The sequence below is a fragment of the Leptonychotes weddellii genome, chromosome 15 (genome assembly GCF_054177405.1).
Source record: "Leptonychotes weddellii isolate Sample4059 chromosome 15, ASM5417740v2, whole genome shotgun sequence".
Taxonomy (NCBI): Eukaryota; Metazoa; Chordata; class Mammalia; order Carnivora; family Phocidae; genus Leptonychotes; species Leptonychotes weddellii.
This window is the reverse complement of record NC_138383.1, coordinates 36,601,860-36,613,909: the sequence shown is the minus strand read 5'-3', so window position 1 is coordinate 36,613,909 and position 12,050 is coordinate 36,601,860. Positions and strand designations below refer to the sequence as shown.

Here is a 12,050-nt window from a genome sequence, read left to right as displayed (position 1 = left end):
TTTAAAAAAAAAAAAAAATTATTTTAGTGAACTACGTTAACCTGCCAAAAATAATACATAACTAATGTATGGCTTAAAATTAACGATAAAATGGGGCACCTGGCTGGCTCAGTTGGAAGAGCATGCGACTCCTGATCTTGGGGTTGTGAGTTCGAATCCCATGTTGGGTGTAGGTACTACTTAAAAAAATAAAAAATCTTTTTTTTTTTTAAAGATTTTATTTATTTGAGAGAGAGAGAGAATGAGTGAGTGAGAGAGAGAGAGAGAGCATGAGAGGGGGGAGGGTCAGAGGGAGAAGCAGACTCCCCACTGAGCAGGGAGCCCGATATGGGACTTCATCCCGGAACCCCGGGATCATGACCTGAGCCTAAGGCAGTCACTTAACCAACTGAGCCACCCAGGCGCCCCCCAACCCAAAAAATCTTAAAAAAAAAAAAAAAAAGTTAATGATAAAATATACACCCAAGTACCCATCACTCATCTTAAAGAATATTACTAATACTTCTAAAGCTCCCTGCATACCCCTTCCCCCCACCAACTCCTGACTGAAAGCCCTTTTTTTTCCACTGTAATAAACCACTATCCTGAGGTTTGTGTCTGGTACTCTTCTCACTTTCTTCCATCCATTTTAAATCTTGGTTTATGGCTATCTTTCCCATAGTATAGTAGTGAAGAGCACAGCTGTGGCCACCTGGGTCTCAAGTCTGACCTGGACTCTCACGAGCTGGACTCTGGTCAAGTCCCTTTATCTCTCTGACCTTGGTCTTTTGTCAAATCATGCTGGCAGAGTGTAAAGGCTCAGTGAAATGGGAACTTTTTTAATTTTCTGATTTAACCCCAACCTACCTTGAGGAGATGGGTCCCTTTTCGAGGTCCCAGGCCACAGACATACTGGATCAAGGCCTGGCTGTACGGGTGGGCGATGGCACGGTTGACATCGACACCAACCTCATTGACTCGGTTGATAAATTCACAGTACAAGGCGTTGAGCAGCTCCTCTTTCACCACGTGCTCCTGTGGACACAGAGCAGGCAGGGGTAAGGTTCCTGTGCCATTCTGTCTGCCCAGGCTTGCCTCTCAAAACCCTACTCACCTGCAAGGGATGAAACTTGAGACACAGGATGTCTTCATCAGAGCTGCACACCTGGGCAAATTCAATCAGAGGGTCCTGGATGCGCCGGGCCAGGGAGACGGCTTGTCTCAGCACTGGAGGGTAATCCCGGAACTCTGCCTAGAGTCAAATGAGGACCAGTAGGACCATTAAGTTCCATTAGCTCTGAACAACAAAAGGAAATCCAAAGTGTTCTAGCCTTAAGTCACTTTCTCGTCTTCTCTGGGGCCAATTTAATCTGCAGGGCTCCCAATCTGAGCCATGACTGGCAAAATGAAGCACCCCCACATGGGTAAGTGAATAAGTGCAGTCCTGTGCCCTTGATCACTCTCGTTTCCCTATTAAATTTCCCTGGGATTGACAGCTCTTACTTGTTCAGGTCCCAGGAATGGGGGCTCCAGCATTACCTCCGATTTCTTGCTGTTCATATAGAGAATGGCCAACTCATTATCAACCAGCTCCACCCCAATAGAGGACAGCTGTTGGCCCTGGTCCAGCTCATGCACAATGCGCTTCACATCTTCAATCAACATCTGGGCGTCCCTGGAGGGATGAGGGGTTTTGGGTCAGGGCTCTTTCTGAATTGTTTCTCAGGAATAGACAGACTCAGGGCTGGGATGGGGGTAGGGTGGTAGGGAAAGGGCTTTGAAGACAAAGAACTACCCCCCGGGGATGGGAAATTTACCAAGGGTCTTCAGAGGCATATGTCCGCTTTGTTAGAGGCATATGCCAGATTCAATAAGAAGGGATGAGTTAATTTAGTCTGATCCCCTGGTGCCCCTACCTGTTTTCTCCTGCAACTGTCACCACATGAGGCTTTTTGTTCAGAAGAAATTTCTTTAGGGTTTCAATGTCTTGAGCCTGGATTGAAATAAAACTGGAACTAAATGGCTCTGAAGATAGGGAGATCTCTAACAGTTTTCTCTCCCTAAGTAGCGCCAAGACCTTTTAAGACCAGAGAATGGTAAGATCCAAGTTAGACACGATGCACACACACTAACTGAAACATAAAACAAGGAAACTAAGATCTCTGGTTTGAATGTCATATATCCATTAACATTTTCTAAAGTTACTATACTTCTGGCTCATAGCTGGTTGTGGTCAAACACACTTGGGTCGGGCGCCTGGGTGGCTCAGTTGGTTAAGCGACTGCCTTCGGCTCAGGTCATGATCCTGGAGTCCCGGGATCGAGTCCCGCATCGGGCTCCCTGCTCAGCGGGGAGTCTGCTTCTCCCTCTGACCCTCCCCCCTCTCATGTGCTCTCTCTCATTCTCTCTCTCTCAAATAAATAAATAAAATCTTTAAAAAACAAAAAAACAAAACAAAACAAAACACACTTGGGTCTTCCTTTTCTTCTTTTCCTTCCTTTTTAGTAATCTTTACACTCAACGTGGGGCTTGATCTCAACAACCTTGAGATCAAGAGTCCCATGCTCCTCTGACTGATCCAAACATACTTGGGTTTTGCTAACATAAACCACTATTTGGTTGTCAGGACTATTCTAATCTCATTTCAGTGTTTTCTTTTTAAAAAATAGTTGTTAATGGGGTGCCTAGGTGGCTCAGTAGGTTAAGCGTCTGCCTTCCGCTCAGGTCATGATCCCAGGGTCCTGGGATTGAGCCTGACGTTGGGCTCCCTGCTCAGCGGGGAGCCTGCTTCTCCTTCTCCCCCCCGCTTATGCTTTCTCTATTTCTCTTGCTCTCTCAAATAAATAAAATCTTAAAAAAAAAAGGTTGTTAAAAATTACTTTAGGATGCACCTCTCTTGGCAAAATGGAAAGATACCATTAGGTTAAAAAAAATTCAGAAACATACACGTGAGATGAATGCAAATTTCTCCTTCCTTGGAAAAAAACACTGAAAGGCTAAAGCTGGGAAAAGGTTGGCTTAATGCCTCACTGGCTTTCAGCTACTGGAACAGGATGACCCAGATGCTGGTAAGAACTGAGGCCATAATGGCAGCTCCCAGAAGCACACAAGGCCTAGGACTTGGCCTCCAGCCAGAAGTCAATTCTGCACCACAACTTGAGCGCCATCTACTGCTTATGGAAGTGAGGCTTCTCCCAGGACTCCAGGGTTCAGCAACCAGGTAGAGATAACGAGGGTCTTGCATGGGACGTTGCGTAGACCATAAACACATATCCCCATGGAATTGTAAAATGCACTTAAGGTGTACACTTGGTTACCCCGTCCCAGCCACTTGCCTTCTTTTCCCGTTCTTCCTCTCTCCATGCAGTTCGCCGTTTGGTAAAATGGGGCAGCCGAAGGAAGTCTGTCACTTCTCCTTCGCCGTTGACCAGGGCGCAGAACACAGGGTGATCTCTGCCAACCAGACCGGAAAAGAATAGTGCAACAGTCAGAAATAAGAGAATATAACTAAGAAAAGAATGAGATTAGGAAGTCAGGGAAGGGGTGAGGCTGGGCAGGCACGAACGAGCAGGTACCTGGCAGAGGAGAAAGCGATGCCTAGGACGCGGATTCCCTTCCCTTGGTTCTCATCCATAAAGTCATCATCTTCCTCTACCTGTTGATCTGGCCGGTAGGGTGCGACCCTCAACCAGTTGTAGAGTTTGCGACTACAGGCCTGAGGAGGAGACACACCAGACACTAGGGCCGAGAGGCTCACCAAGTGTGCCATGGAAACAGATGCAGGTGCGCATGTGCCAAGGTTGTACTGACATGCGCACTTGCTCCTAGCCCTTGGCGGGCTTATGGTGCTAAGGCATACCTTGCTTTTGGAAACAGGGGAGTACGCAGAGAACAGTAATATAAACAAAGAACATTTGGATTGGGGGTGGCAAGCCAAGAGGCTGTTCAAATGGGGAGGTTTTGGAGTGATCCATGGCCTTGTTTGCGCTCCCTGTGATTACCCTCCCCCTGCCCTCAGTGTTTCTCCATTAGCTAGAAGACTACTATTAAGGAGTTCCTGCACTCTCAGCTCTAGTTTGGGGAAATCACAGGACCAAAGACCATGAGTTTCTGTCTTCACCTTTATGACATATTCTTTGGCTTCGGCCAGCAGCTTGTTCTTGAGTTCTTTGGCCATCTGCACATAGAGGAACTGCTGCAAAGCTCGTTCGATGGCCATAGTGCGCTGCCGGTTCCACTCCTGCACCTGGTGGCTGAACTCATCTCGATAGTAAAACTGTTTGATCTCTTCGAAATATGTCTGGTCATTGCCGTAGCTGAGGAGAGACAACACGGCAGTGTCGGGGATGGAGGACAGGGGATACTCAGATGTCCACAAACCTTGAGTGAGCCAGGGACAATGACTCGCTCAACTCTAAAACTGCGGTTCACACTCTTGAAGGACCCCTCCCTCATCGAGCCCTTCCTCAAAGAGCTCCCACCCCAGAGCTTTGCTTACCCTTCTACCCCCTTCATGTCTATACTGATGTCAATGGTGAGTAGCCCTTCATCTTCAGCCAAGCATATCTTGAGGAACTGGTCATCTCTCAGTTCCTTAACAGGCTTGTTCTTTAAGTATTTGAAGGAATAAGCGTAGTGGGCCTCATCCACATCCTGCAGACATCAAGAGGAATTATCAGCCTACTGATGCCCTGACCAGGGGATGCAGGGAGTCCAGCTCTTAGAGAAGGCTCAGATAAGCTGGCTTGACCTTGGGAGAAAAGACTGCCTCCCTGCTCACAGGCAGACGGCTCAGCTGCGCACTAAAGCAAGAAACTCAGTTCAGTTGACACAGAGCTGGGCTATGTCTTGGATCAAAACCCTTCACCCAGCTCACCTTTCTACCTTTCTTGGTGGGGGTTATATTGAGCTTGGCTCTCTCCTGGAAGGTCTGCCTCAGCACCTGTCGGACAAGGGGCTCTCGGGCAATCTGCAGGGCTACCATGTAGCGGGCACCTTCCAGCACAGCTTCTGGCGTAGGGAACTGGCTGTGGGGAAAATGGGGCAGCTGCAGGATGACGGTGTCTGGCCCTCAGGCCCTTCCTCCTGCCAGCCACTTGCTGTACGCCTACCTGCAAACGTAATCCTTGGCCAGCTCCAAAGGCTCTGCAGGGAACTGCTCTGTCTCGTGCCGCTGATAGCTGTCCCGGAGGTTTTCCCCAAATTGCTCCGGAGTAAGCCCAAACTTTTTGGCCAGACCATCTGAAGCAAACAAGAGGGTGAAAGGTAAGACAACAGCTGGGCTGACAAATTTCTTTGCTCTCTGAATCCAGAGCAGCAATTCTGGGCACTAGACTTTAAAAAGGTCATGAAAAAGCAGGACCAGGAAGTTTACAAGGAATAGTAAAACTGCCTTTAAGCACCTGACAGGCTGTTATGAGGCAGGAGAAACAAGAATTTTCTGTGACTCCTGGGCTCAGAACTAAGGTGGAAATTATAGTTTACTAAAAGAACATCTCAGAGATAGGATGGACTCCATCTCTCTGATCATGTGAGCTTCCCATTCCTTTAGGAAGTTAGGGAAAGGCCTGGCCATTACTGTGGGGTGGGTGTGGATGCAGGGGGGCCAGTGTTCAGAACTGGACTGGTGATTCTCTCAGATGTCAAGTCCTCTTCCTGCCCACCAGCGACTACCAGGGAACTCGCCTTGCTCATGGCTACAAAACCCAGGACACAAAGCAGCTAGCTTTTACCTAGCCCAGCGCTCTGGCAGATGGTGTACATATCTCGGCGGGAGGCCTGTTTGAGCTCTGGGCCCCTCTGCTCCTCATCTTCTGCCTCTTCACCCTCACCTGGGAAGAAATCATGAGTTAGTGCTCCAGTTTCCAGTCATTCCCGAGGATCTGACACATGTAAGAGAGAAGCCCCAAAGGGCACTCAGCCCAGGTCATCCTAGGGGACGGCGTGGCCATCAAGCCTCCTGGGTTTTCTTTTCCAGCACTCGCCTTCCTCATCTCCCTCCTCCCGTACACGCTTCAGCTTCTTGCGGCTGGCCTTGGCAGCATTTTGCATCTTGGGGATATCACGACCATAATAAAGCAAGAAATGGTTGTAGACATCTTTCAGCTCATCCATTGACTGCACATCCTTAAGCCTGGAGGAAAGGAACAGAAGACCTCAATTATCACTGAGTAAGAATATAAACCCATTTCTGCTACAAGAGGTCCGATTCCCGTGAGGCAAGATCCCAACTGGGATGGGTGCCTGTATTCTTCAATTATTAGAGCTATACAGCACCACTAGACCATGACTTACTTGCAACCAAGGTATCTTAGAGAAGGAATATGTCAAATGGTGGTCGGTGGTTGTTAGAAATGGAGATGAAGTTGAAGCATCATATCTCTAGCAAAGTTCAGAGTCCTTGAGAAGTCTGCCCACCCCCTCCTCCCCAGCTTCATGACACTGGCCACTGAAGTCATCTGCTCCCCTCCCACACTCCACACTGATTGCAGACTCATCAAGCCACTTTCTGGTTATAATTTGGTTTCCCATGTAACTTTACATGCAGGGAATTCTCAGATCGGCAAACATGACTGTCTTATCCTTTTAACATTTTACATCAATATAGATAACTAAGATGATTTTGCCTGCCAGAAAGATCACTTTTGATGTGGGGACAAATTGGATTTCTAAGGGACGGGCCCTGTGCTGAGGATTTTGTAGGTTATGCTGCTCCCTGGGGGCCCGCCTTTAGTCTGAGTTTATTCCTTGTAATGGAATAAACCCTGCACACATCACCTCTCCATGTCGGTGGTATCCAGAGCCCGGATGCCATCAGCAAGGGGTTTGTCAGGGTCAGCGGATATCTGCTCGTACTGATAAGCCTGCATCTTCTCAAATAGCCGTGTTAGGTTCTCTTTGCGGATCCTCAGTTGGGTCCACTAGGAGGAGACAAGGCAGGAGTAGGGGCTGGTGTTTGGCCTTGGAGACCTGAGGCTGCTCTGTTCCTTACTAGGAGACCCTGGCGGGGAGCTTGACAGGCTGGGGAGGTTTGGGCTGCCATGGTATGTATAGGAGGCTTGGGCTCCGGTAGTAGTGGTGCCCAATCCACACCTCAGCCTCTTAGCGGGGCACGGAACCATCTTACCTTTTCATCCCACTGCCACACCCTCCACAGGTCATTGATGTGCAACTCAGGCTCCACATACTCCTTACGGTAGAAAGCAATAAAAGGCACCTAGAATGGCAGGGAGACTGCAGTCAACCAGAGTGGAAAGATCTGTAAGGAGCTCCTTTGCCAGAGGGGTAAAATAGCACCAGAAAATTCAACAGTTGGAAGCTTGGCCTCCCTCACAGGCTCCTTAAGGGCACGTGCTCTCCCCCATAGTGGAAAACAATGCTGCAGATAGGTAGCATCGTTCTCCTGATCACTAGCGTCTCCTTTGGTTCTCACACTCTTGAGCCAACGGACCACATCTGAGAACAGAAGGGGGTTCCCCACCTGACAGGTAGCTCCCCTTTTCCTCACCCCCAGGTGAGTTTTTTTTGAGAGAGAGAGAGAGAGAGAGAAAGAGCATGCGTACAAGTGGGGGGTGGGGGTGAGGGTGGGCAGAGGGACATGGAGACAATCTAAAGCAGGTTCCATGCCCAGCGCAGAGCCTGACGTGGGGCTCGATCCCACGATCAGGACCTGAGCCGAAATCAAGAGCTGGACACTCAACTGACTGAGCCACCCAGGTGCGCCCCCCCAGCTGAATTTCTAACCAATGGGCCATTAGAGAGCTTGAGGTGCTACCTCAAAGTGTTGATTTCGCATGAAGCCCAGGGCTTCTTTAATCTTCTGAATTGTGCTGGGCCCTTTTCGACTGAAGCTGCTGGTTGGCTGCCCTCGGTCTAGATAATCACAGCTTTCCTAGAGCCAGAAGAAAAAAGAAACAGCAACAATGCTGTTACTTGTTTTGTCTTACCATGCGTGAAACTGTTTCATGTCAAAGGATAACGTTGTCAGATGCAATCCAGAAAAATCTCTCATACACATACACACACTCATACTGTCCTGTACTAGGCACATAGACGTTTGGGGCATGGGAGGAGGAGGTCTTCATCTTGATGAAGTGGCTTCCAGTTCATGTCAAACAGAAGGATCTTTTTTTGGATACCTGCAGAGAAATGGTTGGTGTGGCAAAGGCATTCCTGTAGATCCAGTCAGCTTCTTCTTCTAGTTCATCATCTTCAGCCCCCTTAACTGGGATGGAGCGGAGCTGTGGGGGATAAGACAACAATGAGACTGACTTTATCCTGTATCCCCTGTGGGAAACACACACCACTTCAGGAGAGAAACGTGTGTTCCAGACACATATTTCCGGCACCCTGGAAGAGTGTTGTCCTGGCATGAAGTAGATACCTTATGTATCTACTAAAGAAAGAGTGCCATTTCAAGAACCATAAGCAGCACAAGAGCCTTCTCTAAGAGCTGGACTCCCTGCACCCCCTGGTCAGGTGGGGTTCAAAGCCAACTTCCTACATACCATTCAATATCAGATTGTTGTTAGACTGTTCCTCTGCTACAGCGCTTGGAGCAAGGAGGCTCAGGGCAGTGATTACAGATGGGCAGAAGTTACAGAAGCTGGTGCTTTCTTACCTGGAACCTCTCAGGCAGGTCGGTGGCTCGGATTTCATTGTCCTGATCTGTGAGGTGGCTGCTTTCCAGCTCGCTGGGCTCATACATCTCGAAGATGCTCCTGCGGCTCACACGTTTCTTGGTGGTCTTCTTGGGGCGCACTCGGATCTCACCCTCAGCCTCATCATCCTCATACTCATACTCTTCCTCCAGTTCTTCATCATACTCATTGTATTTCTCAAACTCATCATAGTCAAAGTCCACACCAAAAATCTCCTGGGCTTCCTGCAGGGCCCTGTGGATGACAGCAAGAGGCAGTTGGCCCAGGTTCTGGTGAGAGGAGAGAGATGCAGCCCATGCATAGATCCTTGACTTGCCCCAAAGGAAACAAAGAAGATTAAAAGAAAGGTAAATGAAAAAAGCATATTTACTGTGGAATAAAGACTTAGTTGGGGGATATTTCTGGCAGAAAAAAAGCCCATGGTTGGTATGTGCCAGTGTCAGGGATCAAACAGCAACAGGGCAGATAGGTCCATACTCTGCTCAGCAGATCCATCTTTTCCTAAGACATTACAGTATTCCCTTAGAGCAAAAGCTTTCCTGCAACAAAATTATACTTAGAAGGCCAACATATAAATAAATAAACACGGAGCTGCAGGTGTAGAGGGAGGCTGGATGGAGGCCTACACACATGTGACTCCACCCTGAGCCCACACTGGCCCTATAATGCAGAGAGCTCTCAGGGCTTCTAGGAGCAGTCTGACATTCCTGCCTAGTAAAGGTTATCTGAGGTGGGGAAGCAAAAACGTTGAGAGCTGGGACGTCCCATTTTTGGCAGAAACCTCTGACATCCTCCTTCCTGACTATGTCTACTCAGATGCCTTTATCACCACCCCGTACCAGACCCCACTCACGCATCTGTGTATCCGGGAAGCTTTTTCCGCCACTTCGGTTTTTTCAGAGGCTGTCCATCATCATCCACAATGAAGTCATCAATGTCTGGGCAGGGAAGGAAGAGATTAGTACTCAGAGGCAGGACATGACCCAGGACTGAATGGCTTTAGTTCCTATGTGAGTGGCCAGTGAGGAGAAGAGTAGGGAGGCTCCTGCAAATGAACTTCTTTCTGTCAAATGCTGGGGGCCTGTAGCTGAAGAATGGTTTCCCACCCTGCTCGTAGGGGCTAGGCAATCCCAACACCCACCCAAACCCAGGCTTCCCAGCCTGATGCCACATACCTGATTCTTCATCATCTTCCTCCTCCTCCTCTGGAGGAGCCATGGGGGCCTCCACGGCTTCCTGCCCTTCTTCCCCTTCCCCATCCTGGAAGATCTCCTCTGCAATTGCCTCTTTTTCATGTTCCTCTTTGCCATATTCCTCCTCGTCGTCATCCTCGTCATCTGACATTTTTTTGACACGTCGGTATTTTTGCTAGGGGTGGGAAAACCTGTCTCATCAGGGTCTGAGGGGACTGGCATAAGGATGCTTGCTTTCTAATCTCACTCCCATTTCCCCACCAAAGTTCTGCTGACCAAGGGGATGGCAAAGAACACATTATGTGATGCTCTTTCAGCACCAAGGCCCACCCTCGAAACTCTGACAAGCCTTTCTCTAATAAGTACCCAGAACTGGGATGCAAATCTAGTTGCCACAGCACAAGGGCACAGAGCAACTTTCTCTTCTCTGATGCTTCCCACACTGTTCTGGAGGTGCCTCATCCCCCAGAAATCACTGAATTTCAAGGCCTTTTTCCTTCATCCCAGGGACAGAGACAAAGAATGACACTTACTCCTCTTTTGACTTTGACACCCAAATTCTCCTCAATGAGGTCAAAATCATCATCCTCCAGGCGGTCATCAAAAGATGCTGGAGAAAACAAAGTGTTACGCATGGTGACGGGGAGTTCCCTTCTCCACTGCAACTTCCACCCCAGCCTCGCTTGACTGAGGAGAGACTACTCACTGCGTTTTCTCTTCTTGTGGCCAACATCATCTTCTGAATCACCAGAGTCACTACCCTCATCCTCCTCCCCTTCATCTTCATCGTCATCATCATTGATAAAGCCTTTCAGATTGCCTTGCTCATCCTGATCATCTAGGTTCTCCTCCTCCTCCTCCTCATCTGGAAAACATGCATGTTTGAGGCATGGAGTTTGGGTAACGGGCTGAGGTGGGGCAGGGCCACCTGCTTTACTGTGATTCTCTCTCTGCTCTGAAGCTAAGGATATGAGTGCCATGTTAACTTTTCAGCCTCATCTAAAGATGTAAAACATGGCCACTGACTTAGAGGAGCAGCATCTGGAAAAGGATGATCTCCTTTCTATGTTCACCATCTGTCTTTAGGCAAGATGATCTTCCTAATTACTTGGGCTCTTCAAAATCACACTAGGGGCTTTAGAGCCACCAATAATCTTTGTTTTCCTCTTAGTTTATAAATTCAGCGGCTATATTACTTCTTTTATCCATAATTCTTTTGATAAAACTTACGTTTACCTTTCTGTCTTTAAAGCTATTTCATGGTTCTACTCTGCTGAGGGTCACTAATGGTTGACTTTGGCCAGAGAAATAGGAAACTGGGCACATAAATACCAACACTCCTAGGTCTCTACAAGAGGAAAACATTACCTATGTATTTATTTGTTGGTTTACTGTCTGTCCCCTCCCACTAATGTAAACTCCACGACAGCAGGGTCTTTATTTTATATTTCTAGTTCTAGGCACAGCGCCTGGCATATAGCAGATGCTCAGTAAGTATTTTCTATAAATTACTGAAAATTCTCAAGCTGGTACCTCATGTGTGATAACTTCTGTGCTCAGCCTGAGCCTTTCATCAGCAAGAATCCAACTATCCAAAGCTTAGCAATAGTGGGGAGAAGCTTGAGGCTGGGGCCTCCTCACCGTCATCCTCCTCTTCCACAAATTTCTTGGTGACTCGGGGCACCACTTCGCCTTCATCATTGTACTCTTCCTCTGACTCCTCGGCTTCGCTTTCCACAAAATCAGACATGGCTGCAGCTTCTCACGGCCTGCCTAAAGATGACTAGGGAAGGAAGGAAGATGGGAATAAAAAAAAAATGAGACACATGACTTTACAGAGTGCCCTTAAACCTTTCCACAAACAGCCTTTTAGCCACATGCCACTGTTCTGCCTCCTCAATCATTCCCACCTAAGGAGGAGACAGTAAGAATCAGATGGCTCCATCGCATCCATTTTCCACTCCTCCCATGGTTACTCCTCTCTCATGTGCCTTTAAAAAGATGATTGATTACACTGGACTTTTTTTTTTTTTTTAAAGATTTTATTTATTTATTTGAGAGAGAGAGAATGAGAGACAGAGAGCACGAGAGGGAAGAGGGCAGAGGGAGAAGCAGACCCCCTGCTGAGCAGGGAGCCCGATGTGGGACTCGATCCCGGGACTCCAGGATCATGACCTGAGCCGAAGGCAGTCGCTTAACCAACTGAGCCACCCAGGCG

At 48.2% G+C, this 12,050-nt stretch overlaps 1 protein-coding gene across 2 annotated transcripts in view; it reads right to left on the bottom strand.

The window, feature by feature from the left end:
- Nucleotides 1-12,050, bottom strand: part of SUPT6H (SPT6 homolog, histone chaperone and transcription elongation factor) — a 33,065-nt gene that overhangs the window by 11,581 nt on the left and 9,434 nt on the right. For both annotated transcript variants that reach the window (XM_081805438.1, XM_081805437.1), the window contains exons 2-23: nt 11,474-11,615; nt 10,539-10,697; nt 10,366-10,442; nt 9,815-10,007; nt 9,493-9,577; nt 8,600-8,873; nt 8,118-8,219; nt 7,754-7,870; nt 7,106-7,195; nt 6,757-6,899; nt 5,964-6,112; nt 5,712-5,810; nt 5,091-5,220; nt 4,856-5,006; nt 4,478-4,632; nt 4,100-4,295; nt 3,555-3,694; nt 3,315-3,432; nt 1,896-1,972; nt 1,519-1,654; nt 1,094-1,231; nt 847-1,014 (exon numbers count right to left, since the gene is read on the bottom strand). In XM_081805438.1, the coding sequence (XP_081661564.1) occupies nt 847-1,014; nt 1,094-1,231; nt 1,519-1,654; nt 1,896-1,972; nt 3,315-3,432; nt 3,555-3,694; nt 4,100-4,295; nt 4,478-4,632; nt 4,856-5,006; nt 5,091-5,220; nt 5,712-5,810; nt 5,964-6,112; nt 6,757-6,899; nt 7,106-7,195; nt 7,754-7,870; nt 8,118-8,219; nt 8,600-8,873; nt 9,493-9,577; nt 9,815-10,007; nt 10,366-10,442; nt 10,539-10,697; nt 11,474-11,582 (3,006 nt within the window). In that variant the 5' untranslated portion in view covers nt 11,583-11,615. The remainder of the gene's footprint in view (nt 1-846; nt 1,015-1,093; nt 1,232-1,518; nt 1,655-1,895; nt 1,973-3,314; nt 3,433-3,554; nt 3,695-4,099; nt 4,296-4,477; nt 4,633-4,855; nt 5,007-5,090; nt 5,221-5,711; nt 5,811-5,963; nt 6,113-6,756; nt 6,900-7,105; nt 7,196-7,753; nt 7,871-8,117; nt 8,220-8,599; nt 8,874-9,492; nt 9,578-9,814; nt 10,008-10,365; nt 10,443-10,538; nt 10,698-11,473; nt 11,616-12,050) is intronic.